This window comes from Leptonotus elevatus, chromosome 1 (genome assembly GCF_054856555.1).
Source record: "Leptonotus elevatus isolate MCC_2025b chromosome 1, RoL_Lele_1.0, whole genome shotgun sequence".
Taxonomy (NCBI): domain Eukaryota; kingdom Metazoa; phylum Chordata; class Actinopteri; order Syngnathiformes; family Syngnathidae; genus Leptonotus; species Leptonotus elevatus.
In genome coordinates, this window is record NC_141239.1 from 54,637,890 (window position 1) to 54,656,042 (window position 18,153).

At 41.4% G+C, this 18,153-nt stretch overlaps 1 protein-coding gene across 3 annotated transcripts; it reads left to right on the forward strand.

The window, feature by feature from the left end:
• Positions 1-112: 112 nt before the first annotated feature.
• cog1 (component of oligomeric golgi complex 1) lies at positions 113-17,717 on the forward strand. Of its 3 annotated transcripts, XM_086070353.1 has the most exons (16): positions 114-505; positions 1,810-2,051; positions 2,239-2,420; positions 3,347-3,523; positions 4,771-4,927; positions 5,461-5,671; positions 5,970-6,306; positions 7,161-7,615; positions 8,352-8,498; positions 8,587-8,745; positions 8,838-8,962; positions 9,446-9,554; positions 9,657-9,766; positions 13,356-13,437; positions 13,572-13,595; positions 16,752-16,891. In XM_086070353.1, the coding sequence occupies exons 1-15, from the start codon at positions 200-202 to the stop codon at positions 13,578-13,580; spliced, it is 2,808 nt and encodes a 935-aa protein (XP_085926479.1). In that variant the 5' UTR covers positions 114-199; the 3' UTR covers positions 13,581-13,595; positions 16,752-16,891. The 3 variants fall into 3 exon arrangements, 2 of the variants coding, with proteins under 2 accessions (XP_085926479.1, XP_085926478.1); XM_086070352.1 differs by lacking the exon at positions 13,572-13,595 and having other exon boundaries at positions 16,752-17,717; XR_015094285.1 differs by lacking the exons at positions 9,657-9,766; positions 13,356-13,437; positions 13,572-13,595; positions 16,752-16,891 and having other exon boundaries at positions 113-505; positions 8,822-8,962.
• The last annotated feature ends 436 nt before the right edge of the window (positions 17,718-18,153 follow it).

Genomic DNA, 18,153 nt, shown 5'->3' on the forward strand with positions numbered 1-18,153 from the left:
GTGTGCGTCTGTGCGTGCGCGTCTGTTAATAACTTGACCAGTGGAGGGCAGCAATGCAGTTTACGTGCCGAGTCTGCCGCATATGATGATGGTGAAGAAGAACCGTCACTATTTGCTGACGTAAAACCGGAAATGTACTTCTGTCGTTTTTCCGGCTTTCGTTTCCCTTTAGCTGTTCGAGAGTTGTTTTGTAGGAGCAATGACTGATGAACCGGCGTCGTATCTCCGGATATCGGAGATCAAGGACCCGGTGGTCCTGTTCGAGCGGTACAACACCGAGGACATCCGCGGCATAGAGCGGAAAGTCCGCGGGGAAATCGAGCATAAAAAGGAGGAATTGAGGCAGATGGTGGGGGAGCGCTACAGGGACCTGATTGACGCCGCGGACACCATCGGAGAGATGAGGCAGAGCTCGGCGAGTGTTGTCCAGTCCATTCAGGACATGCATCAGTACTGCCACCGGCTTAAACAAGGCAAAGCCTGTGTCAATAGCCACACTCCGGAGGTGAAACGAACTTGGTGTATCTCTGTTTTTGGATTGCTGCACCTAAACATTGAGCACATTCTTTTAGAAATGAAACCCCTTCTGCATTTAGCATTTAAAACGAAACATTGATTATAATTCAACCGTTCTTGTGGCGTAAATATAGTTTTAAGAATATACCTAGTTGTCACTTGTAGTAGTACGCTGAATTGTCGATGTCCTAGTGCGCTGTTTTTAGTACTGAGAAAAAACACAGTATTAAACAGATTCAAAATTGCACTGCTAATCAGGCTCTGAGACAGCAGAGTAAAACAAAGCAACATAAAAGAAAATACGAATACCGGTAAACACATAAAGTCACCTCCAAAAGTATTATAACAACAAGGTCAATTGCTTTGTTTTTGTTGTATACTAAAGACTTTTGGGTTTCAGATCAAAAGATGAAAATGTGAAAAAAAAAGTTTTCCAGCTTCTATTTCATGGTACATGTGTTAAACAACTCAGGACCGTGTGCCTTTTGTTTGAACCCACCCACTTTCCAAGTAAACAAAAGTTCGGCAACATACATTATTACATTAACTTGAAGTGAATAACAGTTAAAGTGACAGTGTGTAATCTTTAGTGCCATTTTAGTGGTGAACTAATCACTAATTTAAAAGCCCTGGTGGTGCTTGCATCTAGTGTCTGACCCAATGGGTCGACCGCCGCTTACCTTCCACGGCTGGGGTCTGCAGGTGGTCGTCGCTGAGTCCCGTTATTCGGACTCCCACCGCTTGTCACCTTCTGCTTTGCTCTAGCAAGTTTTTACTAGCTTTATTTTTATTTTTTACTAGCTTTTCCCGCTAGCCGCTCTTGTTAGCCACTACAGCCTGTGGCTCAGACTAACTCTCGCTAGCTGCTCTTGTTAGCTGCTCAGTCTATTATGGCATCATTCGCCGGGCTTCACATCGGCTGCCAAGTCACCGTCGCTCACCGAGTTGCTCGTTCGCACACACAAAATAAGAATTGGTGGTAGACTTGCGAAGTGTGGTCTCTCTGAGCCACCGTAGTATGCATGCTTCGAAATGCATGTGTTTCGGCTACATTCTATGATATAAGCAACATCTAGTTGTCACTTATTACACACTGTAACTTTAACATTTGGTGGCATGACCCTTTTACATTAACTGGATCAAGCCTGCTAAGCATTTAAAAAACAATTGATTTGAAATGTGCTGTAAACGTATGAAAAATAAGAAGACTGAGAACTTTGAAAAACGTTTAAACCACACTGGCTATCTATGCTTGCAAATCCATCTATCCATATTTTTTTCTTTGTCTAATAGAGGCAGTGGCAGGACAATTTTTACACCATGGCCTCTCAGATCAAGCTCCTCTTGGAGATTCCCGAGCGCATATGGAGTGCCATGGAGGCCTCTCAGTACCTTCAGGCAACTCGACTCTACCTGCTGTGTTGCCGTCTGCACAGTCTCCTTCAGTTGAAAGCTGCCACAGGGGGTCATTACAGTCCTGCTCTGGCCCGCTTCCCTATCCTTGTCCGCCAAGTAGCCACAACTGGCCACTTCAGGTACTGTACTGTACTGCTTGATTTACCTTTATTGTGACACAAAGGCTAATTGTGGTGGCCGTGTTTTTCTAATATATTTGAGTATTCTGGGCACCTTTTCCAAAAGGAGATCTGCTCAAAGAAGACAAGAAGAATAGTTGCCATGTAACTATAATGAATAGGCCAAGTTGTGTTTTGTTTTTTTCAGGTCCACCATTCTTTTAGACAGCAAGACTCTGCTGCGGGGTCGGGCAGTGTCGGACCAGGCCATTGCCGAGGCCCTCCTGTCTACAATGTTACTGGAGGACAGCTCGCCACGCCAGGCACTGGCAGATTTCTTGTTAGCACGGAAGGCCTCCATCCATCAGTTGCTCAATCAGCCCCAACATGGTAGTACAACATTGTATGAACAACATGTTTTTCTCACTAATTTAAATATCAGAATCTCACAGTACAATATCTTCATGGTATGAAGGCCACGGTACAGCATATGTATTCACCTTTGTTGCTTACAGTAGCTGCAACGCACAGTATGTTATTCTGCACTCTAAGACTGTGCTTTAAACACTAGTAGTTGAAGTTTACTGTTTGATTTGATCAAACAGTAAATTTCACCTAGAGTGTCAATAAGTAGCTTAACGCACACTCAGGGAGTGCAGAAAAGTCCACTGTAAACCTAACACTGAACAAAAATAACTACAGTACATACATTATACAGTATATTTAAATGCAGTACATACTTGGTTTTAGCTTTGTTCCTGAAAATTGCTAGCTTATTCATAGGAAACAATGTAAAACCATGTTGACAGGCTGGCAAGAATTAGCAAAAAAACTCAGGGATGTACCCTCAAATAACAAATATTCACACACATGCATAGTAACACATGCAGACTGCTAATATAACACTACTCACAGCCATGTCTTCTTCGAACATTTTGAAACCAAGATACCGCAATATTTACAATACCTGCCAATGTGAACGCAACCCTAAAAAATTAACTAAAATAATCAAGGAATGACCCAAAAAAAAACCTACCTAATTTTAAGTTCACGTCCACCCCCATTTTTATACATCATTGTTGAAGATTTAAAATGCTTTCAACGAAGGAAACCAGTGGCTTGTCCTCATAGCTCCTCTATAGTGGCTTCTTGAAGCCTATTTAAGAGATGCTCCTGAATATGGCAGCATGAGATCAACTTCCAGGTAGCGGTCGAAAAATTTAGGAGCTAGGAACGTTGTAATTAATAGACATGAGATCCACCCTAAGTATACACTTCAGATTGCGTCTAAAACTTTTTCCTTTTTTCCCCCTCAGGTGCGGGTATTAAGGCCCAAGTGTGCAGCCTCGTAGAACTGTTGGTGACCACTTTGTTTCAAGCGTATGCTGTTTTCTACACGCATCCTGAGGGGATGCCCAGGGCTGGTGAATCAACCCTCAGTTGTGGCCTGCTCTTTTCAATCCTGGAAAATGTTACGTCCTCTACATCTGCAGGTAAATATTGTCATGTTTTTTTTAAAGTCTACGATAATAAGTGTTTTTACATAGTCGCTATCCAATAGAAATGTATAGTACATCACATTAAAAAAAAAGAAAAAAATCAGTAGCAGTGTGGGGTGTTAGAAAAAATTGATTCGGCAATATATCGCGATATTACAGCGCGCAATTCTCGAATCGATTCGATATGCGGCTGAATCGATTTTTAAACATCAATTTTTTATGTGAATATTCAACAAAACGTCCTTCTTAGGGTTAGGATTCACACATTAAGCATGGAAGAATGTTATATTAATGGAACATTAAGCCTTAATATTTTATTTCAGTGCTGTTCATACATGCAACATACTTCAACCTGTTTGTTAAATGCAGTGACTCAGTTATAAGCCTGAATTTTCAGATAAATAAATACATTTTCAATTTATAGATTCGTATCGGGATTAATCTGTATCGAATCGTGACCTATGAATCGTGATATGAATCGAATCGCCAGGTACTAGGCAATTCACACCCCTAGTAGCAGTAACAAACTGTTAAAACACTGCCCTCCAAAAATATTTCAACGATTAGGCCAATTTCTTTATTTTTGCTGTCAACTGAAAACATTTGGGTTTGACATCAAATACCAATAAGAGATCAACATATCACCTATTATTTCCAGCTACAGTATTCATCTGCACTGCACATTAAACAAGTAATTTCTTTAGAAGCTGATTATACCCCGGAAACTAAGTACCAGAGGCTGTTAATCTTAATAATTCCGGTATTTTGGCGGTATAAAAAAAATAGATCAAGATAACTCATTAAAAAACTTTTTGAAGTGAGTGAAAAAGTGTGAATAGTGTGTTTTTTGTTTGCTTTTATTTTATTTTTTGTTTTGTTTTATGTGAAGCACCTTGTGTTGCTTTTAAAGTATGAAAGATGCTATTCAAAAAAAATTATTTGATTCATTAAAAGATCAATGATGACTGATCAATGTGGATACAAATTTAAAAAGAAACATTGAGTTGTGGCCATACTATTTATTCATGAAATGTATACTGTGTTAGATTAGAGTCACCATAAGTCATGTAGTTGCCCCAAGTCACCGTTAATGTAGAGCCCAGCATTTGAAGGAGTCTTTGAATCATTACAGCCATCACACTAAGTTCTGGTGTCACCTGCCGTCAAATGCTTCATAATGATGAAGCCCAGAATTGGGACAGAACTACAATCCTGCCCATCGCTTCTGTGTCTCTCCTCAGCTGAAGGCAAGAACGTGCTTCAGGAAGACACAAGTACAGGCAGCTGGTTCAAGTACCTGCCCCCCTCTGTTATAGAGTTCCAGCCCACACTTCGCACCCTGGCACAGCCAATCCAGAGAGAGCAGCTGCGGGACACCTTACAGCAGTGGATTGATACGTAGGCATCACTCAGACAATAATAAGAAACCCCGAGACAAGGGAATATGATTCTCAATATCAACAAACTACACCATGACAGATTTATTATAAAACATTTACTTTGTCTTCCGGTTTCTTTTCCTTTCCTTCTTTCAATTTAGGGAGTATAAACTACTCTCACAAATGTGGGTGATCGATTGCTAATGTGATTTGTGTCACACAACAAATACCTAACATTACAAATACTTTTAATGTTGTGTAAAGGCTACATCTTAACATTCATTATTCAAGAGGCTTTATTAATTTATGTTGAGCACTACAATTTGCTGTTATGCCAAATAACAGCAACATGTTTACTTGTGATGTAGTAATTTTATGATAGACAACAATATCTATGCTGTTAATGGTGGTGTCATTGAATGATTTAATCTTTACATAATGTAGTTTTTTAATCCCTATGTTATTATGCCTGTGATTCACTTGGGAAAACATAAAGGCTTAACAAAAATCTAAATTGTTATTCAGTGCCATTCTAATACAACTTGGTTTCAGATGTAAGGAGGACATCTGCTATGGTGTTGGTAGCCTTCTAGTCTATGTGAAGAGTCTGAAGGGACTGGCAGCCATTAGAGACGCTGTTTGGGACCTCCTCTCCGCCGATTCCATCAATCAGCACTGGAACACAGTGTGCCAGAGGCTGTTGGAGCACCGCCTGGCCATCTGGGATGACTTCCTTCAACAGCTCTTCCTTCAACGTTTACAGGTTAGGATTCATAACTAGACAAAGTGCAATTTCTGCAGAAATTGCGTAGAAATGCCGAATAGCTGAATGCTGAGTTTTGAATGCATGTGCTTAAATCATTACAGTGAAATTATAATCAAGTTCTTGATATGATTAAAAAAGTGTGGAGAATAAAAAGTGCCTGAAATTAGTATGAGTATAATAAAGGTTAGAAACAACATACTCATTGAGTTTGAGCTCAATAATAAAAGTAGAGATCAAAATGGCCCAATGTCTAATTGAATTGAATCTTCATGAATTATTTTAACTGTTGCACAAGGCTATCACCAAAGAAGAAACTGAAAGCATCTCAATGAGCTCGGTGCAGCTCCTTACCTCCGCTGTGAAGGATCTTGAGGGACAAACCACCAATAGCAGGGAGGCCCTGTATGAAGTGGACGTGTCCTCCTATTTGTGGTCGGAGTCTTCAGGGGACCTTCCGAGTGATGCGGGTTGGGTCACTGTGGCAGAGAGAGGCGAGCAACAGCAAAGAAGCGGTCTGGCCATGAAGACCCAGGCCCTGACACCCTGCGTTCAAAACTTTTGCTCATCCATGGATGCCAAGCTGAAAGCACGACTTGATGACCTCCAGCACTACCTTCCATCCAAGGACGCAGGTTGGTGTTGCTGTTTATGTTTTGTTGTTGTTATATATTTAAAGCTAATTGTCATTTTCATATTTTATGCACGTAGTTTTACAAGAAGAAATTCAATTTATACTGCTGTACAAAATGCATTTGTGTTCTCATACAAACTCAATACAATCCAATACTCTCATCATACCGCCCACGGATGCTACTAATTCAGACTGCTACCAATGTACCTATCGGCATCCTTCATTTTCTAAAAAAAACATTAGTTGTGGATGTTTTAAATACAATATTGTTTAGTTCAAAGCTCTACATATCGTCTCTGCTATGTGAAGAACTCTTATGTCCATTTTTGTAATTTTTTTACATTTTTAAGTTTTTGAGATGTCTTCATTCAGTTTCATCCAAAAACATTAACAATCTAAAAAAGAAAAAAACTGGACATAAGTGTTTTTCACATAGCAGCGATGATGAGATGAAACCGAATGACCGCCAGAGTGACCTGTCACTTGAAATCGTCATATTCACGTGAGAAGATTCTGTAGGAAACAAAACTCTGGTGACACCGAAACTTCTACTCGCCTAAGGGTCATTCAGGGGTCACAGATGACTTCTTTTTTTTTTTGTATGCATAATTAAAATTGTGCGTGCGCAAATGTCAGCAGGGCAGAAATAGAACTGTTCCAGTTTGCACAAAACATAAAAAAATTGTTTTTAATCATTGCTGCCATTTGGGCCACGGGAGCTAGCGTTTGTTTTCCTTTATGTTGACAAGTGATGCTCGAGCAAGTTGTATATAGCTGGCGTTGGGACGAAACCTTGTACTCCAAAATAGTCACTTTTCAGGAGACCCCAAATAAAAAAAATCTTTTTCTCTACAGGTTCTGACTCCATATCAGTTACAATGGCATCATCGGGACCTACTGAGGGCTCGTCGGCATCCTCCTTCAACCGCTTCACAGACACGCCGGCAGTGGAGGAGGCTTTACGAGACGGCTGCCTGGCCTGCGTTCACCATATTCTCTCTGCCGTCCGTTCTGAAATAGCTACAGTTTCGCCAGATCCCAGCCCTGCCAGCCTGAATTCAGTCCTTTTCATGGCGAGGCTGTGTCAGTCCATGGGGGAACTCTGCCCCAATCTAAAACACTGCATTTTGGGACAACAGAGCAGGTGTGAGGCCGCAGCCAAAGTGACACCCAGGCAGAGCAAGAAATTGGGCAGAGCAAAGATGGTTACGCAGGTCAGCGCTGCTCAGGCCAAGTGGGCGGAACTAAAGGAGCAGCTTCTCAACTGCAGTATGGAGACCTACCGTATCTGGAGCTCTACTCTCTCAAAAGTCAGCACATTTCCCAAATTGTCTTGTATAGATTTGTTTTTCGCATCTCTAGCTCTTCCTCAGTTAAATTTGCCAAAAGGGCAAAACAAAAGTGTTGAGCTCAAGCTTACTTGTTTGCAGTACTTGAGTTCTACATTCTCGTCGTCATGGGACATTAACTGAAAAGCCACATGTGGTTGTTGTGGTTTCGAATTTAACTGCATCATAGCAGCTCTCTTTTTTTTTTTTTTAATGCTTTATAATATTTTGAGTCTCATGTCGCTAAATGACACAACACAAACATTAAAAACACGTCAGTGTAATGTAGTACAGTTCCAAGCCTCTGTATACTTCAACCACAATAATAAACACATTGTTAAATTAATATCTTCTTGACAAGGGCAATCAAAACTCAACATTACAATTTTTTAATGGCCGAATTGTTAATGCAGCGCTTGCATAGGATTTTGGGGCGAATTTTGCAGATGATCATAATATTGCGGCTTTTCAATGGACTCTGGCCAAATCCACTAAGAAGGCACTGCGTCCGCTGATAGCGCCATAAATTGCTCCTCATTTGCAACTGCAGTTTACTCCCTCTTAACATTTTATTCACAAAGGATATTGCTTTAATTATAGACCTGCGCAAACATGCCCCTTGATAGCTGAGTGTATGTCAGGGTCTTGAAGGCCTACATGGCAAAAAGCCCCCCAAATGGTGAAATTGGGATTTGAATGTTGTCCGTTGACCTTTCAGAGGTTGCTGGAGGAGTTTCGTACAGCTCTTCATGCAGATTCCGCTGGTGACATCTTGACAAATGCAACCAACTGGGAAGATCTCGAGATCCAAGAGGAGGCCGAGTCGGGGAGCAGTGTTACATCTAAAATTCGTCTTCCTGTCCAGGTCAACCATTCGGCTTTTGCCTTCAATCAATTTCAGACCATTGTAACATTGAATGTCAGTTAAGATTCTTTCATGATACCTTCTGCAGCCATCTTTGTATGTCCAGTCACTACTCTTCGAGCTGTGTGTTGAGGTGAACAGGGTGGGTGGTCATGCCTTGCCACAACCCACCCTACAGGAGCTTCTGCAAACCTGCCTGGTTCAAGCCTTGCAACACTACCAAAGCTTCACACAGCGTGCACCCAGGGTAACTCACAAAAGCACAGCACTCCCACAAAGTTCTCACAGGAATTAAAAGCATCATTTAGTCATTCTTGATGCAGTGGGGTCTGCTTTCAGGAAGGTGCATTTCCAATGACACAGAACAGAGCATTGCAGCTGATGTTTGACCTTCGTTATCTTAACACCACGTTGTCTGCCAATATGGAAGAAGGCAAGACCTCCAAACCTCATCAAGACCACAGGTAACACAGTACAATAGATGTCAGAGGCAACATACCGGTACACACCCGTGGAACAAACTTGAAGAAAAAAAAGCCTAGAGGGACATTCATGGGTAGGAACTGTGCGGCGGAGTCAATTACTATCTGTAGTGTTTTTGCTGCATAATGCTAAACTCAGAATATCCTGACTGGAGGTAGGCTTTTTTTGGGGGCCGCCCACTGAGATGGATGGCTGGATTTTGCAGCATTACTCATATTCCAGAAATGTAATATTAATCAGAATGTTATGTTTAGACAGTGAGGTCACATATGACATATTATTGGTAAGAAATAAGGTTGACTTCCGCTTTAAAACAACTTTCAAAAATACACTTCATCATTGTTGTCTTTTTTTTTTTTAAACATAAATACAAATCGTCACTCGTTAAGTACATTTCGGAGCACATGGTCAAGGAGCTGGTGAGGGAAGTAATCCGAAAGGATCTAAACTGTGTTGTCTTTCAGGATGCAGGAGGTGTGCGATTGGCTGGAGAGCCACATTGACCCTTTTGACCTGGATGTGTTCACACCACCACTGAATGCAAACCTCAATCGGCTGTCCCAAAGAACATCGGTACTGTACTTTTAACATCAATAAATATGTAGCAAAGGGTAGACTTAATGACCTGAAGAGATTTGTTTCCTAATCTTGTGTACATGGAATGTTTGTGTTCAGGTGCTGTTTGGGCTGGTGACCGGTTCAGAGAAGCAGTTTGCCCCGCGGAGCAGCAGCATGAACTCTCAGGAGCCTTACAACATCCTTCCATTGGCCAACACTCAAATCAGGTCTGAGTCAGATAAACATAGACATTCGATGGTATGCAGAGTATCAATTAAAATAAATAAATAAAGTCCATATAGAGTGCTGATCTGTTTGACACTGTGATATTTTAAATGATATAAAAAAAATAATCATGAAAGTTAGTATCAACAAAAATTGAAATTACCTTTTATCGATGCCCCAAGGCACTCAAAAGCACCTACAAACATTGATTCTCAAGTAGTTTGTATGTGGTGTAAAATCTAAAGATCTACAGAGCTACAAATACATACAAAAATGTGTACCACTGGACATCCTCCAATTGCAATTCTTAGGTAAAACAATCTTAAAATGTCAGAGAGCATTACTGAGGTACGACGGCGTATTAGGGCCACGTATAAATATGTTTTTTTTTTAGAGAAAGGGGGCAATATTCTGGGGGGAAAAACTCGAAGATTTACCACTTTATAAAGTCTCAATTTTGCCACTTTATAAAGTGGCAAATTTGCGAGAAAAAAACTCAGAAACTTACGAGAAATACACATAGTGCACTACTCGGATGTTGGTGCCAATACTTTTCGGTCAGGTTTTCAAATAAGGAGATAGTAATGGCCTTAACCATATCATGTTAACCATTGGCTCTTTGAAGCATTGGGTACGGCCAGCGACAAAGACGCCTCACTTTGCAAAGGTCCACACCTTGAGGATCAAGCATTTAAGTTAATTTGTTAAAATGTATATTTACGTGTACGTTTATGTTTCCAGAATTATTATTTACACATTCATAAATTGTATTATTATTTTTTGTACAAATAGCTAAATTGAGATCGGTTGCTCTCCGTCATTCACTTGCATTTACCTAAAGTATGCTAACTTTTGATTGGTTAGTGTTAGTCAGCTGATAGGGGATCAGGAAGTGTTGTTGCTCTAGCTGCCGTGTATGACGATCCATCCATCCATCATCTACCGCATATCCGGGGTCGGGTCGCGGAGGCATTAGCTTTAGCAGGGAAGCCCAGACTTCCCTCTCCCCAGCCACTTCAACCAGCTCCTACGACAGGATCCCAAGGCGGTCCCAGGCCAGCCGATAGACATAGTCTTTCCAGCGTGTCGTCCTCGGGGCCTCTCGCCGGTGGGACATGCCCGGAACACCTCTCCAGGGAGGCGTCCAGGAGGCATCCGAACCAGATCCCCGAGCCACCTCAACTGGTTCCTCTCAACGCGGAGGAGTAGCAGCTCGACACTGAGTCCCTCCCGGATGACCGAACTTCTCACCCTATCTCTAAGGGAGAGCCCGGAAACCCTGCGGAGGAAACTCCTTTCGGCTGCTTGTATCCAAGATCTTGTTTTTTGGTTCACGACCCACAGCTCATGACCATAGGTGAGTGTAGGAACGTAGATCGACCGGTAAATCAAGAGCTTTGCCTTTCGACTCAGCTCCTTCTTCATCACAACAGACCGATACGGAGTCTTGCAACACTGTAGAGGCTGCACCGATCCGCCTGTCAATCTCCCGCTCCAACCTCCCCCCCACTCGTGAACAAGACCCCAAGATACTTGACCTCCTCCACTTGGGGCAGGATCTCATCCCCGCCCCGGATTTGGAGGTGCTGATGTTCATCCCAACCGCTTCACACTCGGCTGCGAACCCCTCCAAGTGAGAGTTAGAGATCACGGCTTGAAGAAGCCAACATCATCACATCTGCAAAAAGCAGAGATGCAATGTTGAGGCCACCAAACCGGACGCCCTCAACGCCTCAGCTGCGCCTAGAAATTCTGTCCATAAAAGTTATTAACAGAATCGGTGACAAAGGGCAGCCTTGGAGGAGTCCCACCCTCACTGGAAACGAATTTGACTTACTGCCGGCAATGCGGACCAAACTTTGACATTGGTCGTACAGGGACCGAACAGCCCGTATCAGGGGGCTCGGTAATCCATACTCCCGAAGCACCCCCCACAGGACTCCTCGAGGGAGACGGTCAAACGCCTTCTCCAAGTCCACAAAGCACATGTGGATTGATTGGGCGAACTCCCATGCACCCTCAAGGAGCCTGCTGAGGGTGTAGAGCTGGTCCACTGTTCCACGGCCGGGACGAAAACCACACTGCTCTTCCTGAATCCGAGATTCGACTTCCTGACGGACCCTCTTCTCTAGCACCCCTAAATAGACCTTACTAGGTAGGCTGAGGAGTGTGATCCCTCTATAGTTGGAACACACCCTCCGGTTCCCATTCTTAAAAAGGGGGCCCACCACCCCGGTCTGCCAATCCAGAGGCACTGTCCCTGATGTCCATGAGATGTTGTAGAGGTGTGTCAACCACGACAGCCCCACAACATCCAGAGCCTTTAGGAAGTCTGGACGGATCTCATCCACCCCCGGGGCCTTGTCTCCAAGGATGGATGAGTGTACGACGAGTAAAGTTTAAATTAAGAATGAATCTGAATACTGTCTTTTAATTTTATTAACAATGTTTATTTAATTATTGTTAAAATTTGTTTTAATTTCAAATTTAACAAATGCCATCGATTTGCACTACTGTGTTCTCTGTTTTTATTTAACTATAGGCAACATAAGTATTTTTGGTGATACATATTATTTATATATGATGTGTATTGCTGCTGGTAACGCTGTGAATTTCTCCACTGTGGGATAAATAAAGGTGTATCATATCTTATTAACCACCAACGAATCCTCACATTAGACTATAGCTACGCTACCTGTATTTGTCGTAAGTTTCTGAATTTTTTTTCTCGCAAATCTGCCACTTTATAAAGTTGCAAATTTACTAGTTTTTTTCTTGCAAATTTGCCACTTTTGCACTATGGGTATTTGTGTTTCTGAGAGTTTTTTTCTTGCAAATTTGCCACTTTATAAAGTGTCACTTTATAAAGTGGCAAATTTGCCACAAGTTTTTTTCTCAGAATATTCCCCTCTATCTAAAAAAAAAAATAATATATATATATATATATATATATATATTTATACATGGCCCTAATACGCTGTCGTGGTATCTGGGATCATAAGTAATGTTACTGTTTTTTACATGCGTGTTTGTTTAATATGCCCTTTGGTACAGCCAAGTACATCTACAGAAAGTAGAAAGGTTTTTTTCTTTGTCAGTTCAGAAGGTGAAACTATTTGCTATTATGTAGATTCATTACAAGAGTAAAATATTTCAAGCTTTTATTTCTTATGTTGATGACAATGGCGTACAGATCATGAAAACCTAAAATTAAATTTCTCAGAAAATTAGAATACTGCATTTCATAAGACCACTCAAAAAATAGTGTTTTGATAACACGTTAGGCTTCTGAAAAGTATGTTCATGTCTAAGTATGCCACACTCTTTTGGGCCTCCTTTTGCATGACTTACTGCATCAATGTGCCATGGCGTGGACACCATCAGCCTGTGGTACTACTATAAAGGTATAATGGAAGCTCAAGTTGCTTCGATAGCTGCCTTTAGGTCATCTGCATTGTTGGTCTGGTGTCTCTCATAGTCTTCTTGTAACAGCTCATTGATTTTCTATGCAGTTCAGGTCAGGGAAATTTGTTGGCCAGAAGTAAAATGAGACACTGTACCCAAGTACCCATTGGTTTTTGTCCTCCACAGGTTCGGCTTGTTGCCTCTCAGCATGTCTGATACGCGTAAATCAAAGTCGACCAACAAATGCTCCAGTGAACCACATAAGTTGGTGAGTAACAGCTTCTGCTCTCAGTTAGACTGAACTCAGTGCGGAACATTGTCAATTATAGTTTGGCGTCGTTTTTGCCATCTTTCCTTGTTGTGTTTAATGTCACTTAAATGTGGTCTGTTCAACTTTCCCAGACATTTTGAGTGCAAGGCAGCCAGGCAAGTTCATCAGTATGGCTTCAAATCTGCTTGTGTTTGTGTTTGCTTGTTTGGTTGTAATGTTAATCAAGGGGCAGTTTTCCTTTGGTGCATTTGCAGATTTTCATCTTGTAATTAATTTGAAATGGATTATAATTGGATGACTGAAAACTAAGGAATACTGTAATGCTTTATTATTATTAATCTCCTCATGCTTGTAAAGTAGCTCCAAGTGTTTGCAACATCTATGACAAGGCTATTATGATCTGCAATCACCAGGGTTGGGATTACTTTTAAAATGTATTCCGTTACAGTTACAAATTACGTGCTAAAAATGTAGTTAGTAATTTAATCCAAGTACCATAATAATAATGTAACTGTATTACTTTGGATTACTTTTGGATTACTCCAATACACAGTATGCTCATTAAGACAAAATAAAAATAAATATCACCACAATATATTTTGTATACAATGTGCCCCTGCTATTTGCGGGTGATAGGGACCCGGGCAGCCTACAAATAGCAAAAATCCTTGTGTAATTGACATTCATTAAAAAGCATGTAGGCTATAGATAGATAGATAGGTTGGTTGATTGATTGATTGAAGGCTATATGCTGTTACGAACTGTCACTGAAAGCAATCACTCCTCACAGTTTCGATAGACAGACAGACAGACGAATGGATAGTCATCCAATAAGGTAAAGTTAAGCTTTGCTTGCGTTTATGCTTTTGAAAGCAACATTCCCCATGGTAGCTCATTTCACCCACATGCACGCACTAACCCCGGGATTACACCGCAATGCGTGTGCGTTGCGGCTCTGCTCCGCTGCGTCTTGACTGCATGCTCCTGACACGTCAATTTTATAGACAAAACTCACTGGCAGCTCCGTCGCCGACAATTTCCCACTGTGTCTCGCGTGATCGCGCGTGTTAATGTGGCATTAAAAACAACGACAAACACACAGTCTGTGCTCAACAGAGAAGCAGAAAGAGAGGTGGACTTCCTTTAATTGAACTCACCGTCTACTCCCACAGCTTCTACTATGACGTTCCTTGCAGCATCAATTTTTAGGTTGTCCAAATAAAAAGGATGTGCCGTGTCATATATAATCCACCTCCATTATAAATCTCTCCTCGTCCATGTTCGCTGCAGTGAATTAAGCGTTAAGCATTATGACATTTTGCTAACATGATTGCGAAATAGGATCTGGCGAGTACATTATTCTGAAAAGTAACCAGATTTTTTTAAATTTTGAAACAGTTTTCCTGTCCCACTCGATGTGTTCTGTGCTAGTCTGCCATTTCACGGATGCGTTCCCGGCAAAAATAGAAAATATGTCTATCCGTGCGGCTGGCTCCGGTACAACGCAGCTGGTCCGCAGTCATCCGCAGCGCATACGCAGCCGGTGTAATTACAACAAACTGATAGAATGGAATCCCAGTCACAAATTTAGCCCTGTAAATATTGTGTATGATGTTTAAATAGTGAATTGGTGGGAGGAAGATTTGTTTGGAAGATGTAACTCACATTATGATTGTAGGCTAGCAAAAAGCTGCAGCGCGTAGCATGGCACTTGACTCTCAGCTCAAACTTTCGCTCCTTCAGCAAGCCGAGTAAATTCCAAACACTGAATAACGGTCGCCATTTCCTCCTCCCGTTCGTGAAGCTTTTTTAAGTTTCCAGCGTGCGGAGTATACGACTAATCAGTTCGTCCCCACCTCCCCGACGTGTACACGAGCTCCATTAGCAACGGTCTCTCTCTCACTCTCGCTCTCGCTCTCGCGCTCTCTCTCTCTCTCTCTCGCGCTCTCTCTCTCTCTCTCTCTCTCTCTCTCTCTCGCGCGCGCGCAGTGCGTTTCCATTACCATCAGTTTTGCGCAAAAGCAAGCCAGTAATGGTGGAAACGTGATTTTCGGAAAAAAACTCTCAAATATCGTAAAAAAGTTTTTACGCTCTCATGAAGTGGTTTTTGAGACGTGTCGAAATAGAAGTATTTCGCTAAAGTGTAAATGAAATTTTTGCGTATTCCATGTAGTCATGTGACCCCCCCCCCGCCCAGCACGTAGGAAGTACGGGGCCACTTGCTTTCGTGTCGGAGCTGCCTCCGGAGAGGATAACAAGTCTTTTTAAGCACAAAGCGATTCGGTTATGAAGCCAATATGCCGCCGTTCAATGCACGTCCCATATCGTTGCATGAGAAATGGCTGTTGCCCTTGGCAACGAGCAAACTAGCGACATACGGTGCACGTCCTCGTTGAAATCCATCCGTCCGCACCATAACACGAAGATGACGCCCACACACGAACACTAAATGTCCGAACCCGTCCGATGAGGAGAGGGAGATGTTTTTAAAGTAATAACAACTCCGGGCGTCTGTCTTCCGTAAACATCATGAGCACCTCCTACAGAACTGCGAGATCCCACGAGACGGGACATTATGACAATTTCGCCTCAGAAGCGAAACACTCTTCAATGGAAACACCGGCAAGTAGAAATGATACTTTATCGCAATAGTACAATATCGCTTTTGTTTTTGCGAAAAACGGTAATAGAAACACAGAGAGTGTCTCTCTCGCTCGCTCGCGCTCCCTCTCTCTCCCTCTCCCCCCTCATTTTAGAAATTGTAATCCTCGAAGTAATCTCCATTTTTAATAAATGTACCTGTAATCTGATTACAGGTTTTTTTCTGTACTGTAACGGAATACAGTTTAAAAAAAATTTTGATTCTGATTACGTAACGCCGGCACATGTATTCCGTTACTCCCCAAACCTGGCAGTCACCCATAATCAACGACTGACCTCCCCTTTCCCCCAAAACAACATTGTATCAAATGATTATATACTGTACAATCCAAAACACATAGTGGGCCTTGTACAAGTAATTGGTGTCTCTAAATTCATAGTTGACTAAATTTTCACGGATTATATGGTGTGATTATATGATCTTCTGTTGTTGTAGTTTGAAATTACATTTTTAAAATTTCAAGTCAATTGCAATTATGATACATATTGCAACAACGAAGCTGCTCAGTGGAATGCATTGAGACTGAGAAGGCCCTGAAAGGGAATTGTACTCAATCACAGCAAAATAGGGGTTACATTGATTGTGTTTAGTTTTCTGTACATTTCAACACTTAAGATGACAAATTAGATGTTTTGGCTTTTTCTTGCAGCCTACTCCATCCTCTTCTGCAGACGGTCAGGAAAGCTTCCGGCCAGGTAGCCTCTTTCGACAGATGGCAGAAGAAGAAGACACAACCTCTCCATCTTTATTTAAACTCAGTTGGCTATCTGGCATGACCAAATAACATCTGACTATACAAAATTTATATTCTCACAATCAGAAACATCTTTATCGGCCAATTAGGGTACGTTTGGCTTTGACATCTTAACACCACTCTGGGAGTGTAGCTCTGAATGAACTATTTTCATCTGTACAGTGCTCGGGGGCACTCCGAATAACCCACCGGCACATGTGAAAAACGCTCTGTGTTTCCAAAGGGTCGGAATGCAGCAGCACACACTCGGAGCATATTTCAGAACAAACATGGAATTTGCCTCCGATATTTTAAAACACATTTCATTTTGCACCCCTAAAACATGAATGCAAAGAGTTTATTACTAAAACAAAGGATCTAAATTGTCATTGTTTTAGTGTGCGTGCGTGCATGCGTGCGCGCGCGCGTGTGTGTGTGTTTTAACACTATTTGCCCTCAATGTCTTTAACATTTAGTTGAACCCGCTGGCTAACACTGCACCTACAACAAATACCAGTACTACAAGTCTAAGAATGCACCCTTCTACTGTAGCTACTGCCTTTTATATAGCTAAAAAATATACATGTTTGAATAAATGTGTAATTAAGTTTATTAATAATTCAAAATTCTGGCTATCCCAACAACTGAGTTCTTGCCATAGGTTTTATGATCTAAAGCTTCACCCTAAAACGTATGTTTAACGCATGACATGAAATTATTTTACAGAAAGCTAAATTGTTACCTCATTTCTGTATGGAATTTCATTTAGATTGTGATGCAATATCATAAATTCTTGATCAAAGATTTGGGGGTTTGTTAGCTGCACGCTATAACTATCAAAATTATACAGTATATATAATAAAATAAAATCATGAAATATTTTGCTTTGTGTATAGTGAGTCTTTGAGTTTCACTTTTTCTACTGAATGCCTGAAATAACGTTTTCCATAATATTCTCATTTATTGAATTTAAGCAATGGAAATAAAAAGTTTACACTCTGCTGTTCGAATGCCAGGTTTTTCTAGCATGTTTTTCCTGACATCTGTAAGTTTATTTTCTTTAACAAACGTATAAGGACGGTTTCTGAGGGTGAGATCAGCTCTGCTGATTTCTGAAAGCCACCATGCCTTGATACAAAAATGGTGCTGGTAAACTGTGAAGTGCATTGTTGCAACATAACACACTACAGTGGATGTATTCGGAAATGCCCTCCAATATCTCACAGCCAGCAATCCGAAATGTTGGTGATGATGAAAATATATTCATCTAATCAAACGTGAAAGCAAGGTACAGTGTATACTACACTGTGGAGAGTAC